At 41.3% G+C, this 22,875-nt stretch overlaps 1 protein-coding gene across 1 annotated transcript in view; it reads right to left on the reverse strand.

Annotated features, from left to right (window-relative positions):
- Nucleotides 1–22,358, reverse strand: part of RRAGD (Ras related GTP binding D) — a 31,053-nt gene extending 8,695 nt beyond the window's left edge. The window contains exons 1-5 of the mRNA XM_056566108.1: nt 22,089–22,358; nt 6,932–7,227; nt 5,025–5,224; nt 2,288–2,402; nt 953–1,095 (exon numbers count right to left, since the gene is read on the reverse strand). Coding sequence (XP_056422083.1) covers nt 953–1,095; nt 2,288–2,402; nt 5,025–5,224; nt 6,932–7,227; nt 22,089–22,230 — 896 coding nt within the window. The 5' untranslated portion in view covers nt 22,231–22,358. The remainder of the gene's footprint in view (nt 1–952; nt 1,096–2,287; nt 2,403–5,024; nt 5,225–6,931; nt 7,228–22,088) is intronic.
- Between the last annotated feature and the right edge of the window lie 517 nt (nt 22,359–22,875).

Below are 22,875 nucleotides of genomic sequence, written 5' to 3' on the forward strand. Positions count from 1 at the left end.
AGACCCCGGGAGACGGCCGGAGCCAGGTGAGGGGACCTCCGGCCGCCATGCTGGACGATCGGATCGCTGCGACAGCGCTGCGGGCGATCCGATCATCCATTTAAAGTAACTCACTGCCGCAGATGCCGTGATCTGTATTGATCACGGCATCTGAGGGGTTAATGGCGGACATCCGCGCAATCGCGGATGTCGGCCGATACGGGCTGGTCCCTGGCTGCTGCTAGCAGCCGGAACCTGCCGTGTATGACGCGAGCATCGGAACGGTCATACACAGGACGTAAATGTACGTCCTGGTGCACAAAGTACCGCCAAACCACGTACATTTATGTCTGTGGTCGTTAAGGGGTTAAAGGTGTTATCCAGGATTGGAAAAAAATATTTTCTTCCAAAACAGTGCCGTACCTGTCCTCAGGTTGTGTGTGGTATTACAACTCTGCTCCATGCACTTCAATGGAACTGAGCTGCAATTCCACACACAACAAGAGTCCTGGAATAAAGCAGCTATGTTTTTCTAATCCTGGACCGTTGTCAAATTTACCTTTGCATTTAGTATTTTTATGATCTTTCCACAGGTCACATTTTTTAGCTGACAGATAATCTGTAAAATAAAACTTGTTATAAAAGTGCCCCATTGTCTCCCTTATTTGGCACACACTTTGGCACACAAAACTGGATACTTACAAAAAAAAATAAAAAATGTGCACAGTTGGATCTATGATCTATGCAAAAATATGTACAGATCTTTAGCCAGCCAGGAAGCGGAGCTCAATGACAACCACTTCCCTTGTTAATAACTCAGTGGTGAGAACCGGTGCGATCAGCAACTTTTGGCATGTCTGATCGATATGTCAAGTTTTTTTTTTTTTTAAGACAGTAATGGTTTAATAAAGCAAAACATTTTACAGATTAAAGAAATGTGATTGGGAAAAAAATCCAAACAGTAAAGACATACCCATAAATACAAGAGATATCAATGACTACATCAATCATGTCACAGCACAATTCATAGGTCTGCATATCCACAGGGGTACTGTCTGTTGCGATGTAGATTTTGCTAACTACATCAAACAGGAATGCTTTCTCAATCCCAGAATTCTGTAACAAAGAAATACAAGTAGGAGTAATACAAAGAATTATAGCCATCTCATACAGTACAGCTATTGTATGTAAGTACATCCTGCAGTCTACTTGCTAACCACAAGAGGGGGTTATATGGTACAGCTGTGGAGTTGGAAAGGCTACTAAAAATGTGTTTTTCTCCTTGTTGAGAGTCATCAATAGGCTTCCTACAAATGTTCTTCACTTTTAATGGAATATTTCAGCACCTAAAAATGTATTCCTTATTTACAGGATAAGGAATAAATGCCTGATCATAAATGCCTCACCTTTGGGACCCCAGAATCTCAAGAACGGGGATCCGACTTTACCTGTTAAATGGAGCGGTGGGTCTGCACAACCTCCACTCCACTCCTGAGATACACAAGCGCTGGTCTCAGAGGTCAGACATAACCCGACCCTACCCCGATTAGACACTACTCTCCTACCCTATGGATAGGGGATACGTTTTAAACAGCTGGAACACCCCTTTAAATATAACTTAGCATTCAAGCAACTTTCTTTTACAAAGGCAAACTTTTTGCAAAACTCCAGCCATGAGCATACTTAGAAGCTTACATATCTGTAAACCATTTAAGCAATCACTGTACACATTAGTGTACACGTTCATCTTCATAAGGCATTGCGGATTATAAGCTTACTGGGGGAGTTACATGCTGCCCTTAGAAGTCTGTGGGGAGGTGTTGTGAGGAAGGAGGAGGTGCAGTGAAAGAGATAGAGGCACAAAGATTCTGTAGAAGGCTATAGTAAAGTGCTATACTGCCCATCCCAGTGATATATGTATCCTCTGAAGCAGCAGGACACTACATACAGCAGCACTGAACAATGTAATGGTAAAACAGTAAAACACTTTATTAGAGCCTGCAGTGTCTTTCTCTCTCTCTCTCCTCCCTCTCTTTGTTCTTCCCTTTCTTTGCATAGACTTCTATAGGCAACATTTAAATTTATCCCCCAGTCAGCGGCTAATTAACTTTAGCAGTAAATTGAGAATGAATAGTAATAGTAATGCTATAGTAATATAACCGGGATATTAACAACTCTCAACCTCGGTTTCAATGAACATCAGTCAACAGTCGTAATCATCTAACCTAAAAAAAACTAAATATAACCGCAATATAGTATATTATTTTAGGGCTATATATGCTACAGTACGTATTTTACGGTTACTTACGGATATAAATATGTTCAGCAAGTTTTCCAATGTTGGAAGTTGTGGAATTAGTTTTTGTACAACTTTGCTGAAAGCCTCAAAGATCGAATGATCATATATACTAGTAAGATAAAAGCTGGAAAAAAGGATAAAACCAGGTAATAAATACATTTAGAAATTTCTTCTACAGATAATTAGTTTAGTTATTTACTTCTATTCACTATGAACGGATACTTCAAACTATTTAACTATAGAATGTTTCACTTTCAATAGCTACTTAAATGGGCACTGTCAGATCCAAAAACTTTTTATATGTTGTTACTGATAAAAATTAAAGACTTTTTTTAATATGCATGTTTAAAACCATACCTACTAAGACACTAACCAGTCCTGCAGCAGCATCTGCTTGTCCATGAGTCATGGATAAGAGATGACTCATGGACAAGGCTGCATGAGCAGACACACCAATCACCTCCCACCACCACAAGGAGGGACACGCCCCTTTCCCCTGAGAGTATTTCTAACACTGTGAGCTAATAAAAAGAGGTATTCTTATAAATATAGGTGATAGAGGCATACAAATTAGATGTACATGGTCAGGATTAGGTACAAAGTAACATATAAATTTTTTTTTGTGGGATCTGACAGGTACCTTAGCCTCCTTTCATACCATCTACAGTATGTTTTATGATATTCACAGACTACACATACATACATTCATACATGCACAACAGCATATTGCCTGCTGATAGCTTGTAAGGATATTTATGGTGATTTTGAATTTCCTGCCTGACCTGCATGTTGAAGGCATGTTTGTAAAACAAAAGACTGGTGTGTCCAAACCCCATGATCAGGGATTGCTCGGGAAAACTGCTACAGGGAAAATGTACAATGACCTTCCTCTTATTAAAGGAATGTCCATTAGGCATATGGTTTGGAATGGAAGCATATGGTTTGAAAGGTGTTTTTAACCCTTTAACAACCATGGATGTAAATGTACGTCCTGGTTTGGCGGGACTTCCCGCACCAGGACGTACATTTACGTCCTGTGTATGACCGCGAGCATCGGAAGGGTGCATGCGTCATACATGGCAGGTTCCGGCTGCTAGCAGCAGCCGGGGATCCACTGGTTATGGCCGACATCCGCGATCACACGGATGTCCGCCATTAACCCCTCAGATGCCGTGATCAATACAGATCACGGCATCTGCGGCATTGCGGTACTTTTATTGGATGATCGGATCGCCCGCAGCGCTGCCGCGGCAATCTTCCAGCATGGCGGCCGGAGGTCCCCTCACCTGGCTCCTGCCGTCTCCCGGGGTTTTCTGCTCTGGTCTGAGATCGAGCAGACCAGAGCAGAAGATCACCGATAATACTGAGCAGTGCTGTGTCCTACTGATTGCTATAGATAGTCCCCTATGGGGACATAAAAAGTGTAAAAAAAAAAAAAAAGTTGAAAAATGTAAAAATAAAAAGTAAAAAAAAAGTGAAAAATCCCCTCCCCCAATAAAATTTTGGTTTTCATTTAAATTTCCTCCCTAAAATTTTTTTTGGGGGGGGGTTCGCCGTACATTTTATGGTAAAATGAGAGGTTTCATTACAAAGTACAATTGGTCACACAAAAAACAAGCCCTTATATGGGTCTGTAGATGGAAATATAAAAGAGTTATGGATTTTAGAAGGGGAGGAGGAAAAAACAAAAACACAAAAATTTAATTGGCCTGGTCCTTAAGGTGAAAATGGCCTTGGTCATTAAGGGGTTAAAGAGCAGCCTGCTAAGGTTGGGCTGAGAGAGACCAGACGCCTAATAGAGCATGTTAACATAGACAGTCATACTGAGACAATCCGTTAATATCAGAATTCTCCTGCAGTTAAAAATTACAGAATTGGTAATATTGCGTATATTTTATATTTATATATATATATATATATATATATATATATATATATATATATATATATATATTCTGAACGGTATGCAGAGTGAACTTGCATTATAAAGTGTGATAATAATATAGCCCAATATAAGTGTATTGGTTTTGAGCATAAGTAGGTTGGCTTTTAATATAATACAAACACTTGACTGTGTATGCATTACACTCATGCCTGCTGCAAATCCTTAACAGATTTTGGATCTGATTATCCGAACTAACAGCATCAAAGTTCCATAAGATTCTGTTACTTCTGGTGATCAGACCAACACTAAAGCCAGTGTTCTGCAAGTTCTTTGGACCTTCTCAGAATTCTGGAGCTGCAAGCAGACATGCCCTTCCCTGTGTTTGCCAAACATGATGTAACTTACAGGCCGAAGCAAGCCATGGCTTCTGCTGAATGTACTGCTCTGCTCATCTTATCTGCAATTGGGAGGGAATGTATAGACATAGGGTTATGGGATGACTGTCCACTACCCTGGACCCATAACCTTCAGTGCCTAACCTTAGCCATCATACAAACACCTAACCTTAAGGTCTCACCCCCTAACCCTAAAGTGTAACCTTAAACTGCCGTCGCTAATTGCGATAAGCACTGGCAGAGCAGTACATTCTGCAGCAATATGATAAGAAGAATGACTATGCCATCACTTGCCTTTGCTAGACATCATGTTTGGCAAATAGCGAAGATAGACATGCGTGCCCGTACCTGCGCAGTGCCAGGACTAGCTGAGCTTGCATCCCCGGAAGTGAAGTAGGTCTAGCATTCTAAAAGTGCAGAAATGCACCCTAATTACACGGGGAAATAACTGGCATGAATAACTCACCTGAGGTGTATTTTCTCTAGTCCAGCATCAGTGAGATCATCATTTGCCCTCTGATGTATATCTCTTTGAGTTTCTATTTTGTGATCATCTGACAGACCATCTACTTTGTGAATAAAAACCTCAAAGTTAATGTCAGGATTGACTTTGTATGCGCTGGTCACAGTAAGATGCAATCTAGCAAGAGCTTCCATATAATCATCCTGGAAAAAAATAAGACATAGGATTAGAAATATAGTGATCTTATTACAAGATGTCAGGTGGAGACAGTTTTTCTTTATGACCCCTGCTGTAAAAGGAGTCTATGACCAGAGTACCTATGTAAATTATGAAATATTGTTATCATATGTGATGGCAACTTGTGACCAAACAAACTGGTTGCAGTGTACATTATTCCGTTCCAGAAGAAATAGCATCTTGTTTCACAGCATATGATAAAATGAAAGGCTACTTTATTATCACTATGAGGGAGAGAATTAAAGAGGTTATCAGAGACTTTAAAATCGATTGCCTGTCTTTTCGATATGACCCCATTGCAAATGCAACAAGTAGGAATCAAATAAAACTTTATCTGTGTGTACTTAATGTGTGTACTTAATGTAAGTGATTACAGAATTAGGATAAAAGGATAGGTTTATTGGGGAAACTGTACACTTAAAATAAGGCTCTAGTTGGGCTACCTCTGGCCTGGAAAGCGGATAAAATTCTGTCAGGCATGGAGGCATGCATGTTTTTAATGGCATCTTGTGGCATAGCTTCCCACAGATGGTGGAGCTAGGCTTGTAGATCCTGAATACTCATAGGATGCTAAAGCTGGCATTAAAGCTAGTCTCATAAATTCAATTGTCAATAAATCTGGCGACTAAGCAAACCAAGGAAGTTTTGCAGTTTGAAACCCTTGCTATATATGGGCAAGCATTATAATGCCAGTTTGAAGCCCTGCAATGAGCGAAAACACATGGCCACATAATGTCCTGCACATATTGCAGAGCTCTTGGTGTCTCTTGTAACACTACTGTCTTATATACAACGACTCCTCAGATTATCACACCAGCAGTTTGATCAGTGTGTTGCCCCCAAGCAAAAGCAGGATTGAAGCAGTGACCGCAAGGCCTCCATACTCAAATACAACTATGGGATTCCGAACAGAACCTGGATTAGTTGCTAAAGACAATGGGGGAGATTTATCAAAACCTGTCCAGAGGAAAAGTTGCCCAGTTGCCCATAGCAACCAATCAGCTTGCTTCTTTCATTTTTAACAAGGCCTCTGCAAAATGAAAGAAGCGATCTGATTGGTTGCTATGGGCAACTGGGCAACTTTTCCTCTACACAGGTTTTGATAAATCTCCCTCAATATGTTTCCAGAATGTAGGAGTCCAGGCTTCTCATTCACAACACCAATGTCAATGAAAGTTGAAAGTGGATGACATGGAATAGGTGTTGTGACCCCCAATTTCCTTCTGTTAAGCACCTGGAAGTGGCCCTGACGCAGATCAGACTAGGTGTTTGCACCCCACTGATCACCTATCAGTGGCCTTTCTTAAAGATAGGTCATCAATGGGTAAATCCCTTTCAAGTTTTAATCTACCAATTTTCGAGCTGTGTTCAGAAAACAAATCATAAATTACTAATACAGTTTACATGTGCAGGAAAATGTTATATACAGTATAATGGTATGTGAAAATAACAAGAATACTGTACTGCTGATAACAACATGGCGGTGACAACCTATTTTGTTATGAAAAAGGAGTGGTGAGAGAGCATGGTAACAAAATGTAAAACTACTGCACAGAAAAACTATATAGGATGCTGTATGTAAGCTCTAAGATGATGTATCAGTCATATGCATAAATGTCTACTGTTTGTGTTTACCACACATCTTACTAACAGACAAAAAAAAAAATTGTCACCTGTGAGTCGATGACAAAGATCAGTGCCCCTGTTCCTCTAAATATCATTTCATAGTCAAATGTTGGATCAAAGAAGTCAATCTGGCCTGGAAAATCCCAAATTTGAAAGTTTACGAAGGAGCTGTTGGAGACATCTTCCCGACAAATTTTGTTGGTACTTTCCAGAAAAAGAGTTTCATTTGGGGACATCTTATGAAACACTACTTTCTGTATAGAGGATTTCCCACTTCTTCGTAATCCCATTAAAAGGATTCTTGGCTTCACTTCGGTGCTGAAGGGATCAGTGAAATCTAAAACTGAAATAAAAAAATAAATACTAAGGCTCTGTATAATGAATACATGAGATTTTGAGGAGTTTCTGGAAAAAAAACACTATTTTTCCATCTCTAGGCCCATATGAGGGCTTATTGTTTGCATGACCAATTGTACTTCTTAACAACGCCCTTTATTTTACCATTAAACATACTGTGAAACAGAAAAAAAATGATTGTGAAATTGGAAAAACAAAAAGCAATTTAGCAAATTTGGGACGGTTTTGTTTTTACACCACGTTATCTGTATTCATCAGATTGGTACAATTATAACAATACCCAATATGTATATTTTATACTTTAAAAAAAATGTAAACTTGCAAAAAATATTTATGACCCTCATAAATGTTTTACTTTTCTGTCTATTGAGCTTTATGGTGGCTCATAATCTGAAGCATTTGTTGGTACCGTTGTGGCATACGGTATATCAGACTTTTTGATCACTTTCCATTGTTTAGTAGGATATGATGTGACCCGAAATAAAGCAATTCTGGCCTTTGGTATTTTGTGTGCCATCATGCCATTTGAATAACATTATATTTTTTTTTAATAGTTCGGAAAATTCTACACATGGCAATACCAAATATTGTTTTATTCTTTTGTTTTTTTAATGGGAAAAGGGAGTTAGAGGGTTAGGCTGGGTTCACACTAAGTTTGTAGTGTACGGGAACCAGATAGGGCTGGGGGGAACAAAAACCGGGCGTTCCCATATCCCAGCCGGATCCAGCCCGAACCCCATTCATTTCAATGAGCCGACCAGAGTCAAACGCTGACTCCGGTCAGCTCATTTTTGCCCCGTTTACAGTTTTCTGACCGGACCCAAAACCATGGTATACCACGATTTTAGGTCCGGTTAGAGAACCATATACGGGACAAAAAGGAGCCGACCGGAGACAGCGTTTGACTCTGGTCGGCTCATTGAAATACATTACATACGGGCCGGGTCCGGCTGGGTGTACGGGAGCGGACGGTTTTCGCTCCCCCCAGCCGTATCCAGTTCCCATATTGCCAAATGGTAGTGTGAACTGGCCCTTAGAATTTTCATTATGGGGGATATTTTTTTAATAATATTTTTTTCTTAACACTTTTTAAGTCTCCCTAGAGACTTACTACTGCAATGCATTAAATTGATTTAATACTTATGGCAGGTTATTGGAGCAGATCTTCACAACAGCCATGGTGGCGATCAGAAGGTCAAGAGGAGCCAATCTGACCCCATAAAAACCAGTCCTGAGCCCTCTCCATAACCCTTAAATGGGTTATCTAGTATTTTACTAAATATAATATGCTACTGAGGGGAGACCCTTACTTACCTAGCCATTCTCCGCTGCTGGTTCCTTACAATCCCTGTTCAGCTCTATTCAGTCCTCCAGTCTTCTTCCTGCTTCCAAGACAAGTGGCTTGCTGCAGGACTTGCCTGCTCAGCCAACCACTGGCCAAGATTGGACACTGCTGTGTCATTTTGTCTCATTTCTCATTTCTCCCGCCATGAAGTCGTGGAAACCTGTTCCTTGTGTAAACACTAGTTTTCTTACTATGTACTAAGTGTTACCTCTTAAATATCCTCTCTTCCATCTTCCTTTAGTTTTTTTCATAGACTAGGGCTGCTTTTGTCATGCAACCCCTTCCTTGCTGTAATCTATCATTTCTGTCATTTCTGCTCACATAGCATCTAGTAAAAATTATGCTTCACTAACCCCTTCTCCACCCTAATGTAATTTATAGTTAATCTGCCTTTAGTTTTTTCAGTCCAGGGCACTTTCTCCAAAAATTTCATTTAATAGCAGAGAAGAATAAGTGCTGTCAAATACAAGCTTCTCCTCCCATCCCATGATACTGTATGCATTGCTACTAGCTTACTGATCACTAACAAAGGTGAGTGGTGATGCACACTATAATATATGCAGGGCTAGTTGTGAGTGGCAGTGGACTCACTTTACATGAGGATTGTACTATGACTATTGTGGCTGTGTTGTTATTTCACTTCTGACAATATATGCTGGTAGATATCACTGAGTATTATCCCTGTACTGTGACATCTAATAAATCCCTATGCTGTAATTTCACTTTGTGTATTATCCCCGTATTGTGACATTATCATGTGCATTATCCACACAGGATGGCATATTTGTATGAATTATTCCTTTGAAGTGACATTAACATATGCATTTGTATTGCATAAGTACATGAGATGCAAATGTTGCAACTGAATTGGCTCATTAAAGGGGTACTCCGGTGGAAAACTTTTTTTTTAATCAACTGGTGCCAGAAAGTTTAACAGATTTGTAAATTACTTCTTTTAAAAAATCTTAACCTTCCAGTACTTATTGGCTGCTGAATACTACAGAAGAAATTATTTTCTTTTTGGAACACAGAGCTCTCTGCTGACATCACGAGCACTGTGCTCTCTGCTGACATCTCTGTCCATTTTAAAAACTGTCCAGAGTAGGAGAAAATCCTCATAGCAAATATATGCTGCTCTGGACAGTTCCTAAAATGGACAGAGATGTCAGCAGAGAGCACTGTGCTCGTGATGTCAGCAGAGAGTGTTGTGTTCCAAAAAGAAAAGAATTTCCTCTGTAGTATTCAGTAGCTAATAAGTACGGTACTTTAAGGATTAAGATTTTTTAATAGAATTAATTTACAAATCTGTTTAACTTTCTGGCACTAGTTGATTAAAAAAAAAAAAAGTTTTCCACCGGAGTACCCCTTTAAGTTACTTGGTAGCAGTAGATAAAGCTCATCCACTGCCACTACATTTAAAATACAGTGTATTCCAATACGAGATACCAGAAGGCTGCTCCTAAGAGGTGATGACAACCTGTTCTGATTTCTGTGTTGTCATGGAGACCTTGTGTGAATCTTTTTTTTTGCATGTATTATGTAAATAACATACAAGATATTAAAGTTAGAGTTACCAAGATAAATATGTGCGGAGGAACAAAACGTCTTACAATTGTTATCCAGTATGTTATTTTAAGTGCTGCCAAGCACCTATGGATGGTTTAGCAACACCCTACTGTTTCATACCCAGTGTTTTGGTACACAGGGGTGTGTACACAAAAAAAGGTGCAAATCTTTTAATTATGTTTTTTGTGTCACTTCCATACCTGGTTTGGGTATAAGTAGTTTCAAATACTAACCACACTACTGTTTGTAAATCCAGCCTATAAATTGATTTATCCAGGAGCACCTTGTCTAATTTCCAGTCTTAGCCTATTAAAAAACTATTTAATCCCTTAGGGACTCAACCTATTTTCAACTTAAAGGGGTACTCCGCCCCTAGACATCTTATCCCCTATCCAAAGGATAGGGGATAAGATGTCAGATCGCTGGAGTCCCGCTGCTGGGGATCCTGGGCATCTCGGCTGCGGCACCCTGCTATCATTACTGTACAGAGTAGACTCGTTCCGTGCGTAATGACAGGCAATACAGGGGCCGGAGCATCGTTAAGTCACGCCCCCCCCTCAATACAAGTCTATGGGAGGGGGTGTGGTGGCCATCACGCCCCCCCCCCCCCCATAGACTTGCATTAACGGGGTGGGCTGTGACATCACGAGGGGCGGAGTCGTGACGTTACAATGCTCCGGCCCCTGTATCGCTGGTCATTACACACGGAGCGAGTCTGCTCTTGTGCTCTGTGCAGTAATGATAGCGGGGTGCCGCAGCTGAGATGCCCGGGGTCCCCAGCAGCCGTGATCTGAAGTTTTTATCGGTACAATTTTTGTATTGATCAGACTTGATCGCTTTTTATTAATTTTATAAAAAGTGATCAAAAATATGCTATTGGACAATTTTTTTGCGTGGTCGCCATTGACCATGCAGTTTAATTAACAATATATTTTTTTAGTTCAGACATTTACGTATGTGGCAATACCACATATGTTTATTCTTATTTGCCCAGTTTTTTTTTTAATGGGAAATGGGGGGTGATTCTAACTTTTAGTAGGGGAGGGGTTAAATGATCTTTATTTACTTTTTTTTTGCAATGTTATAGTCCCCATAGGGGACTATAACATGCATTACATTGATCTCTCATACTGGTCAATGCTATGCCATAACAGTGTTTCTGAACCTTGACTGCTCCTGCCTGGATCTCAGGCACGGAGCAGTCATTCGGTGATCGGACAGAAGGGAGGCAGGTAGGGATCCTCCTTGCATCCTGCATGCCGTTCGGGAGCCGCGATTTCACAGCGGCGGTCCTGAAAAGCACCACTGAGCTAACCGGCAATGTTTACTTTTGTTTTAAACGAGGCGATCAAGTTTGATCACCACGTCTAAAGGGTTAATGCAGGACATCAGCCCAATCGGCGATGTCCGGCATTAGCTGTGGGTCCTGGTTGCTTATAGCAACCGGGACCCACCGGGTATGATGCGCGCTCACCTGCTGAGCGCACGTCATACCACGGGAGCCACAGATGGAAGTTAATAAACGTCCATTTGCAGCAAAGGGTTAATACTATATTCATTTGAAAATCAAATATTCAACCCTCCAGTTTACTTTAACATTTTCTTCTTCATCTAGGTTTTAATATATTCTGGTTTAACAAATCCAAAGTATTGAATTATTACCTGAGATAAAACATTATTGAGGGAAAACACATTAGGAAAAGAAAGGGAGGGGAAATACCATATTGGAAATACTGCTCATATACATTGCAACAATATTTATACATTACTAGGGGAATTCATTAATACTTTTTTAACTCCCTGCGCCAAATTCATGAAAAGTTGGACGCCCCTTGATGAATTTTGGCGTTCAGGATCATTACTAAAAAATTACTTCATAGTTCTCCTACATTTCTCACCTGTTCAGGCACGGTGAGTAATTCGGTAATCATCTGTCCCTATCTGGGGATTGAACCCAGAACCTTATGGGATCAGCTGGTCAAAAAACAGCTCCCCTACCCTCTTCACCACTGCTTCATATTTTATACTTCACTTTCAAATTATCCTTAAAGTTCAACAATGTGACAATTTCTTAAATTTGTAATGTGGGCTTTCATGTTGAACTTTAAGGATAAGTTCTGAAACAACTCTGTTAAATGTAGAAACAGTGGTGCAGAGTGTAGGTGAGTGTTGTCTTTTGAGGAGCTGATCCCATAAGATTTTGGGTTCATATCCCATAAGGTTCTTGGCCTTCAGTCCGAGTCCCCGGCTGGTATGAAGCGCTAATAAAATACTTTTTACACATAGCGCAGCGGCGGTCATATATATGGCCACCACTGCGCTATGTGTGAAAAGTTTTGTATTAGCGCATCAGGCCAGCAGGGGTCCCCAGCGCAGCGCCGCCGGCTTCCCCGGCCAGCCTGATGCGCTAATACACATAGCGCAGCGGGGACATATACAGTGATCCCTTGACCTACGATGGCCCCAACATACGATCATTTCAACATACAATGGCCTCTCAGAGGCCATCGCATGTTGAAGGCAGCATCAACATACGATGCATTTATATGTCGGGGCCATCGCATAAACGGCTATCCGGCAGCGCAGACTGCTTCAGCTGCCGCCGGATAGCCGTTTAATGTGCTCCGTGTGCTCCAGTGAGTGTCACTCACCTGTCCCCGACATTCCGGACTGTCCTCTTCATGCTCCGCTGCATGGTCGTCGCTCTCCTTCGTCGTCATCACGTCGCTGTGCACGCCGTCCCGTCATCCAATAAGAGACACCGCTCTTATTGGATGACGGGACAGCGACATGATGACGGCGATGGAGAGTGAAGATCCAGGGCAGCGGTGACGGTCCGGAGCGGCGGGGACACGTGATTATAACTTTCTATATTATTATTGCACGGATCCCTCAACATACGATGGATTCAAGTAACGATGGTTAATTTGGAACCAATTACCATCGTATGTTGAGGGATCACTGTGTATAGATAATATATATATATATATATATATATATATATATATATATATATATGCGCTGCGGGGGCATAACATTACAGAGAAGTGCTGCAGGGGGGATAAAAATATATAAAAGCGCTGCAGGGGCATATCTATATATAAGCGCTGTGGGAGCCATATATACAGTGGGGCAAAAAAGTATTTAGTCAGCCACCAATTGTGCAAGTTTTCCCACTTAAAAAGATGAGAGAGGCCTGTAATGTTCATCATAGGTATACCTCAACTATGAGAGACAGAATGAGAAAAAAAAATCCATAAAATCACATTGTCTGATTTTTAAAGAATTTATTTGCAAATTATGGTGGAAAATAAGTATTTGGTCACCAACAAACAAGCAAGATTTCTGGCTCTCACAGACCTGTAACAACTTCTTAAACCCCTTAAGGACCCGGGGTTTTTCCGTTTTTGCATTTTCGTTTTTTCCTCCTTACCTTTAAAAACTCTTTCAATTTTGCACCTAAAAATCCATATGATGGCTTATTTTTTGCACCACCAATTCTACTTTGTAATGACGTCAGTCATTTTACCCAAAAATGTATGGCGAAACGGAAAAAAATCATTGTGAGACAAAATTGAACAAAAAAAAAACAGATTTTGTAACTTTTGGGGGCTTCCGTTTCTACACTGTACATTTTTAGGTAAAAATGATACCTTTTATTTATTCCGTAGGTCCATACAATTAAAATGGTACCCTACTTATATAGGTTTGATTTTGTCGTACTTCTGGAAAAAATCATAACTACATGCAGGAAAATTTATACGTTTAAAATTGTCATCTTCTGACTCCTATAACATTTTTTTTTTCCGCGTATGGAGCGGTATGAGGGCTCATTTTTTGCACCGTGATCAGAATTTTTTTGCAGTACTATTTTTGTATTGATCGGACTTTTTTATCGCTTTTTATTCATTTTTTCATGATATAAAAAGTGACCAAAAATACACTATTTTGTAATTTGGAATTTTTTTTGCGCGTACGCCATTGACCAACGCGGTTTAATTAATGATATATTTTTATGATTTGGACATTTCCGCACGTGGTGATACCACATATGTTTATTTTTATTTAGACTGGTTTTTTTTTTTTATGGGAAAAGGGGGGTGATTCAAACTTTTATTAGCAAAGGGGTTAAATGATCTTTATTCACTTTTTTTTCACTTTTTTTTTTTTTTGCAGTGTTATAGCTTCCATAGGGGGCTATAACACTGCACACACAGATCTTTTACATTGTTCAATGGTTTCTCATAGGAAACCATTGATCGATGATTCTGTCGCTTGACTGCTCATGCCTGGATCTCAGGCTCTGAGCAGTCATTTGGTGATCGGACAGCAAGGAGGCAGGTAGGGACCCTCTGGCTGTCCTGTAAGCTGTTCGGGATGCCGCGATTTCGCTGCGACGATCCCGAACAGCTCCCTGAGCTAACGGCAACGTTTTAGTTTCACTTTAGATGCGGCGATCAACTTTGAATGCCACGTCTAAAGGGCTAATAGCGCGGCACCATGATCAGTGCCACGCGCTATTAGCCACGGGTCCCGGCCATTGTTGGAGGCCACGCCGTGGCCCCGCATTATAGAACGGGAGCGGACTCATGACGTACATCTACGTCATGGGTCCTGTAAGGGTTAAGAGTCTCCTCTGTCCTCCACTCGTTACCTGTTTTAATTGCACCTGTTTGAACTTGTTATCAGTATAAAAGACACCTGTCCACAACCTCAAACAGTCACACTCCAAACTCCACTATGGCCAAGACCAAAGAGCTGTCGAAGGACACCAGAAACAAAATTGTAGACCTGCACCAGGCTGGGAAGACTGAATCTGCAATAGGCAAGCAGCTGTGGGAGCAATTATTGGAAAATGGAAGACATACAAGACCACTGATAATCTACCTACATCTGGGGCTCCACACAAGATCTCACGCCGTGGTGTCAAAATGATGAGCAAAAATCCCAGAACCACACAGAGGGGACCTAATGAATGACCTGCAGAGAGCTGGGACCAAAGTAACAAATGCTACTATCAATAACACACTACGCCACTAGGGACTCAAATCATGCAGTGCCAGACCTGTCCCCCTGCTTAAGCCAGTACATGTCTGGGCCCTTCTGAAGTTTGCTAGAGAGCATTTGAATGATCCAGAAGAGGATTGGGACAATGTCATATGGTCAGATGAAACCAAAGTAGAACTTTTTGGTAAAAACTCAACTCGTTGTGTTTGGAGGAGAAAGAATGCTGAGTTGCATCCAAAGAACACCATACCTACTGTGAAGCACAGGGGTGGAAACATCATGCTTTGGAGCTGTTTTTATGCTAAGGGACCAGGGCGACTGATCTGTGTAAAGGAAAGAAGGAATCGGGCCATGTATCATGAGATTTTGAGTGAAAACCTCCTTCCATCAGCAAGGGCATTGAAGATGAAACGTGGCTGGGTCTTTCAGAATGACAATGATCCCAAACACACTGCCCGATCAATGAAGAAGTGGCTTCGTAAGAAGCATTTCAAGGTCCTGGAGGGGCCTAGCTAGTCTCCAGATCTCAACCCCATAGAAAACCTTAAAAGGAAGATGAAAGTCCGTGTTGCCCAGCGACAGCCCCAAAACATCACTGCTCTAGAGGAGATCTGCATGGAGGAATAGGCCAAAATATCAGCAACAGTGTGTGAAAACCTTGTGAAGACTTACAGAAAACGTTCGACCTCTGTCATTGCCAACAAAGGGTGTAGAACAAAGTATTGAGATGAACTTTTGTTATTGACCAAATACTTATTTTCTATCATAATTTTCAAATAAATTCTTAAAAAATCAGACAATGTGATTTTATGGATTTTTTTTCTCATTATGTCTCTCATAGTTGATGAAAACTACAGGCCTCTCATCTTTTTAAGTGGGAGAACTTGTACAATTGGTGGCTGACAAAATAATTTTTTGCCCCACTGTATACAGGGATGGGGGGGGGGGCTGGTACACGTGTGTGTTTGTGTGTGGGGGTAGTGCTTAGGGTACTTTTCAGGGCAGAAGTAAATTGGTGTTGGTTAGTGTGTAAAGGATGGGAGCTGCGGCTTTTGTGTGACTTTCAGAGAAAAGTCGCACATCATGAATCAATCACCACTGCATAAAACTAGCCTAAAGCACTGCACGTGGTAGTTCACTTTCAGATATGATCTATAGCAAAAGTCGCACAAGAGTCGCAGGAGAAGTGACAGACTTTTAATGCGACTTTTTTAGATAGAAAAAAATGGTCTAAAAAGCTTGATGAATTCACCTCTATACACCTAAACAATTAAAACAATTATCTAAAAATCTAAACTTTTAGAGGGAATAAACCTGTCAACAACCAGTCCTGAAATAGGATGGATTATCTAAACACAATCCAGACAGACCACTCCAAAAAATACGTGACCCCACTCCCCCCCCCCCCCCCCCCACACACACACACACACACACACACACACACATACAAGCCCTGCTTGTCCTGCCCACACTTCCTGTATTTTGTCTCCACACAGAGACACACAGGCAATAGCTGCAGGGTCAGCATTTTTTCACCCAAAAATATGCAATTTTTTTTAACCAATGTATATTACAAATATACATATAATGGTATTACCTACATTATATAAAAAGTTTTGCAAACAACAGGTAGACTTTAAATCCCATTCTCGATCACAGAACTGGATAAGCATAAGCTATCCCTTTCTGCCACCAGAATTATCCTATTGATCACATTTTGAATTACAATTTGGTATAAACTGTTAAAATGAATGTAATACTTGTGGGTTATATTTGACCCGTAAACGTTTTGGATTCACTTTTTGCTATATTTTCTTCTTGATGAGCTTTGCTAGACTTAAACTTGAACATTAAACTATATTTTATGGACTGTTAGCTCTAGTAAAACATATGAGATTTAGGTTTCACACAATCTGATAATTGTGTACAACAACATTGTGCATGGTTTCTTAATAGTTATAATATACATAATTAAAGCACAATACAAACCACTATAAACATTTGCTGACATTTATCAAAACCTGTATAGAGGAAAAGTGGTGCACCCATTGCAACCAATCAGATCGCTTCTTTATAAAAAAAAAGAAAAGGGGGGCCTCTGAAAAATAAAAGAAGCAATCTGATTGGTTGCTATGGGCAACTGCACTATTCTTCCTCTACACAGGTTTTGATAAATCGCCCCCATTATGCATAATGAAAACATGGCTTCCATACACTATTGCTTCGTATTCAGGTCTCTCCTGGATGTAAAGGAAGAGGAAATCTGGACTGACCTTCTGCCCTTGTTAAACTAATCTCTTCAGCAAACACCTGCTGCAGCTCTTCACCGGGCCAAATAAGGAGCATGAGCCAAGGAGTAAGAAAACAGCCAGACATGAACAGGGAAAGCTAAACACAGGCGAGCACTCAAGTTATTTCACTTTTTTGTATTAATTACAACATGACTGCAGTTTACCAGAATATACTGTGATAAAAACTACAAGTAAACTAGTATGTAAACATACACATCTATTATAGCAAGCTATGAAAAGAAAAACTATTAGGAACAATGAATGCATCCGTAATACAAAAAAGAAATTCAATATAATAAAATAGTAAAGGGCGTATGAAAAAGCTTTTCTATATGATCGTTTGTAACAATTGTTTCATTTATTATCATATTGTGCAACTTTTTACATGGTAATATACTGTCCAAGGGTGAATTCACACATACAGTAACCTGCCCATATTTGACGCATTATATTCAGTCATTTAGTTTACCATGAACTCTGCAGCCTCAAATCCTGTGTGTGAATAGACCCTTAATATGTAATTTATAGGGAAACAGAATCCATCGGTAAAAGAAATAGATAGGAAAATAAAGAATCGAGAAGGCAGTAATAACAATATCCTTTCATTATAGATTATTATAGTATTATGGCAATCACCTATAGTAAAAGACTGGAAAAATTGTGTTGGTTGAGCTTTAAAAAAAAAAAAAAAAAAAAAAAAGTGCTCTTAACAATATGTTTAAATACAATGCTCAAAAAAATAAAGTGACCACCAAGATAACACATCCTAGATCTGAATGAATGAACTAATCGTATGAAATACTTTCGTCTTTATATAATTGAATTTGCTGACAACAAACTCACGCAAAAATTATCAATGGAAATTAAATTTATCAACCCATGGAGGGTATGGAGTCACACTCAAAATCAAAGTGAATAACCACACTACAGGCTGATCCAACTTTGATGTAATGTCCTTAAAACAATTCAAAATGAGGCTCAGTAGTGTGTGTGGCCTCCACGTGCCCGTATGACCCCTCTACAATGCCTGGGCATGCTCCTGATGAGGTGGTCTCCTGGGGGATGTCCTCCCAGACCTGGACTAAAGCATCTGGATTGACGGATGGAGTGAGACATGATGTCCCAGATGCGCTCAATCGGATTCAGGTCTGGGGAATGGGCGGGCCAGTCCATAGCATCAATGCCTTCCTCTTGCTGGAACTGCTGACACACTCCAGCCACATGAGGTCTAGCATTGCCTTGCATTAGGAGGAACCGAGGGCCAACCACACCAGCATATGGTCTCACAAGGGGTCTGAGGATCTCATCTCGGTACCTAATGGCAGTCAGGCTACCTCTGGCAAGCATATTGAGGGCTGTGCGGCCCCCCAAAGAAATGCCACCCCACATCATTACTGACCCATTGCAAACCGGTAATGCTGGAGGATGTTGCAGGCAGCAGAACATTCTCCACAGTGTCTCCAGACTCTGTCACGTCTGTCACATGTGCTCAGTGTGAACCTGCTTTCATCTGTGAAGAGCACAGGGCAACAGTGGTGAATTTGCCAATCTTGGTGTTCTCTGGCAAATGCCAAACATCCTGTATGGTGTTGGGCTGTAAACTCAACCCCCCCCCCCCCCCCCACCTGTGGACGTCAGACCCTCATACCACCCTCATGGAGTCTGTTTCTGACCGTTTGAGTGGACACAAATGGAGGTCATTTTGCAGGGCTCTGGCAGTGCTCCTCCTGCTCCTCCGTGCACAAGGGCGGAGGTAGCGGTCCTTCTGCTGGGTTGTTCCCCTCCTACGGCCTCCTCCACATCTCCTGATGTACTGGCCTGTCTCCTGGTAGCGCCTCTGTACTCTGGACACTACGCTGACAGACACAGCAAATCTTCTTGCCACAGCTCGCATTGATGTGCCATCCTGGATGAGCTGCACTACCTGAGCCACTTGTGTGGGTTGTAGACTCCATCTCATGCTACCACTAGATTGAAGGCTCCTACCATCCTATTTTTTTTTCTGCTAGCCCGTTACCCCCCCCCCCCCCCGCTACGGCACTAGCCCGTTCCCTCCTCCGCCCCTCCCCCCCCCTCCCCACATACCCTGTTTCCTCATTACACTTGCAGTTACTGCAGAGTCCAGCAGCAGGCGTGCAGGGACAGCGGCAGCAACGAGGCGGCGGCGATGTGCGGGAGGATTGGCCTCCCAGCCAGTGGCAGGGGAGCCAATGCGCTCGCTCCCGTCTCTCTGATTGACAGGCAGGGAGCGAGTGCAGCCTAACTGAAAAAGGACTGATTGCCACTCCAAAATCAGTCCATTTTCAGTGGCCAGTTTTTAAATGTAAATTAAACCTTTTTAATGAAAAAAAAATAATAAAAGTATATTAGAGATATGTTGTAGTACACAAGTACTACAAAATATCAAAAAATAAAGTTGGTGGCAGTGCCCATTTAAGTGTTCCCTTAATTTTTTTGAGGGCCTTCATGTTTTCACCCTCCCTTACCAATCAGAGAGGTCATGTTCTCTGTGATTTGATGGGTGTCTTTTATTTCTATTTAATGGATAAGAAGAAGAAGAGCAGTTGGTTATCCATTCATCCCCTTTTGCCTAATCAGGTCATTTATCGATTCTGGTATATTTTCTGGAATCTGGTTTACCAAGATTTTTGCTGCTAGTTTTGATGATAGTAAATATATCCACGCTGGTATGAGCAGAGGCAGAATGAATGATATCTTTACATCTTAAACCTTTTTTAGGTGTTGAATCTCTTTGGGCCAAACATTAAGGCACATGCACAGTTTACAAAACATGATTTATAAACCTGTCTGAGACAAAAATGTGTCTGATTTTTGTCTCAGACAGATATCAACCAATCACAGTTCATTCTGAGAAGAGAAAGTTGAGCTATGATTGGTTGCTATCTGACTGAGACAAAAATCAGACACAGATTGATAAATATAGGCCATTGTGTGTATTTTGTCAACACAGCAAGTGTCAATGTTTAGAATGTATTTAGGAATGGTATTATACTACAATTTACATTTTATATTTGTATGTCAAAAGTGTATAAATTGTCCTGAAATCAATGGCAGAGAAAAGATTAATGGCAATCCACAAAAGAGTTCTATGACTTCCCACACCTGAATTGAGATAAACTTGGGTTGTGATTTTATAGTGCTGTTTATTTCCAAAAATCTTCTAATGTACAAAAAGACTCAGACGACTGGTACTATGTTTGCCTTAAAGGGAAAAGTTTGTTACTTTAAAGAGTAGCTCCCACCATCTTAAAAAAAAAATTATTTCCCTACCTATTGCTAATCCACCCCTAACCCCCTCCCTGCCTTTAAAAAAAAAGTTTTCTGTTTTGGAATTGTCTTTTCTTCTGCTGCCGACTGTAGCTCTGCCGGAAGCCGACTTCCCCAGCAGGCGTGACGTCACTGACGCCTGCTGGGCGCCGCCCTCACCTCATCTATGCTGCGCTCCTGTCAGGAGCGCGCATAGATGAGTGGCCAATAGCACGGCAGGCTGCTCTGGGGTCTCCTCCTCCCTGTTTAGCAGATCATGTGCTACCCAGGGAGGAGGAGTACAGGAGCATTGCCGTCCTGCTGTGGAAGATATCACTGCTGGGGGTCGGGCTACGCGCGAGGCCAGTGAGCCTATGTGCACAGCCCCGGCGTTCACAGCGCTCGCTCCCGCCTGTCTGACTGACAGGCAGGGAGCGAGTGCAGGCTGACTGAATTAGGACCAATTGCCGGGCTGGCATCGGTCCTAATTCAGTCGTGACGTCACGTCAGGCTGCAGCCGTCCACTAGGAGGGGGACCCCTAGTGGACGGTTTTCAAATGTAAAATAAAATATTTTAAACAAAAAATAAATAATTTATATATATTAGAGATATGTTGTAGTACATAATTACTACAACATATCAAAACAAAAGGTTAGTGACAGTGCCCATTTAAAGATATAAATATTCAGTGTATACAAGTGCTGTCAAGACAACTGCTTACATTAAATGAAGACACCAACTTTAAACCCTAGCTCTGCTTACCTCTAGCAATGCAAGTATGTCAGCTATTCATACATCAAAATGCTTACAATAAGGAAACTTTAGCCAGTAGCCATACTACACCACACAATAACCAACAGTGTGGGATTGAGAATAGCAGCTGTTCTTGACAGCTCCACACCCAGCTCCATTCTACAGGACAAGACTTTACACAGTTAAAGGGTCCCCCAATTGAGGCCGAATTGCCGGCACTGAAAGGCACTGCCTGGCAAACATCAGCCAAGTGAGGTGTTCAATAACTTAGACCAAATATTATATCAGGTATATGTCCCTTACATGTAAAATATCTACAAAAAAAGGTTTATGTTGCTTATGACAACACATCCTGTGATACTGTTGTATGTACATTCCGAGCATCCGTTACACATACAATACAGGGAGTAGAGAGCCATATAAACACAATTGTCACTTGTCTTCTTGGTGATTATTTCTATACATTCATGTTATCATTTTGATTGGTCATGTACTATATATATATATATATATATATATATATATATATATATATATATATATTCAACCTGCATATACTAATACAGAGCATCCATCTCATATTCTTGATAAAACCAAATACTATTAACTAATCATACCCTCTTCTTCTTCGCTGCCAAAGTCTCCTTCCATGAAAGGGTGTCCATCCTCATAATCTGATGCTCCTGCTATGCCATCCTCCTCGTCGTCTTCCTCTTCCTCTTGTTGCTGCTGGCTTTTTATGTACAGACCCTGGCTCATTTTCTCGGGCCTTCCTTTGTTTTCCTATGAAAAGTTGTCCCAGCTGAGCTGTTTCTTGTTGGTATCACTGTGCAGCTCAGCTGTTCTCCCCCTACACAGTCCTCTGAATGCAGAGAGGCTGCGTGACCCAGTCACCTGACACCCAGCACACAGATACAGTGCACTTCTGCAGCTCTATACACAAGGCACGCTCAGTACAACAAAGCAGCACTCCCCTCGTATTAAACTAACAACTTCATGGACCATGTCATTATGCATCTCTATGTTATTATTGGTGCTTGACATAATGTTTTTCAGCAATGAATTATCATGAATCTGCACTAATAATATTCTTAAAGGTGTTTAAAGGGGTACTCCGGCCCTGAGACATCTTACCCCCGCAATCTTGTATTCGCCACCCACCTGCGGTGCCAGCTCACAAACACACGGAGTATCGTGACGTCAAACCCCCCCCCCCCCCCCGCTATGCAAGTCTATGGGAGGGGGCGTATCCCCTTTGGATAGGGGATAAGATGTCTCAGGGCCGGAGTACCCCTTTAACCATAAGTTTTCTGTCACACATGGCAGGTTAAAGCAGAGATACAGCAGGAAGCAGATGTATAGGTCATTCCTGTACATTTCCCATTCCTTTTGACTCCACTTCTG

Source organism: Hyla sarda, chromosome 3 (genome assembly GCF_029499605.1).
Source record: "Hyla sarda isolate aHylSar1 chromosome 3, aHylSar1.hap1, whole genome shotgun sequence".
NCBI lineage: Eukaryota > Metazoa > Chordata > Amphibia > Anura > Hylidae > Hyla > Hyla sarda.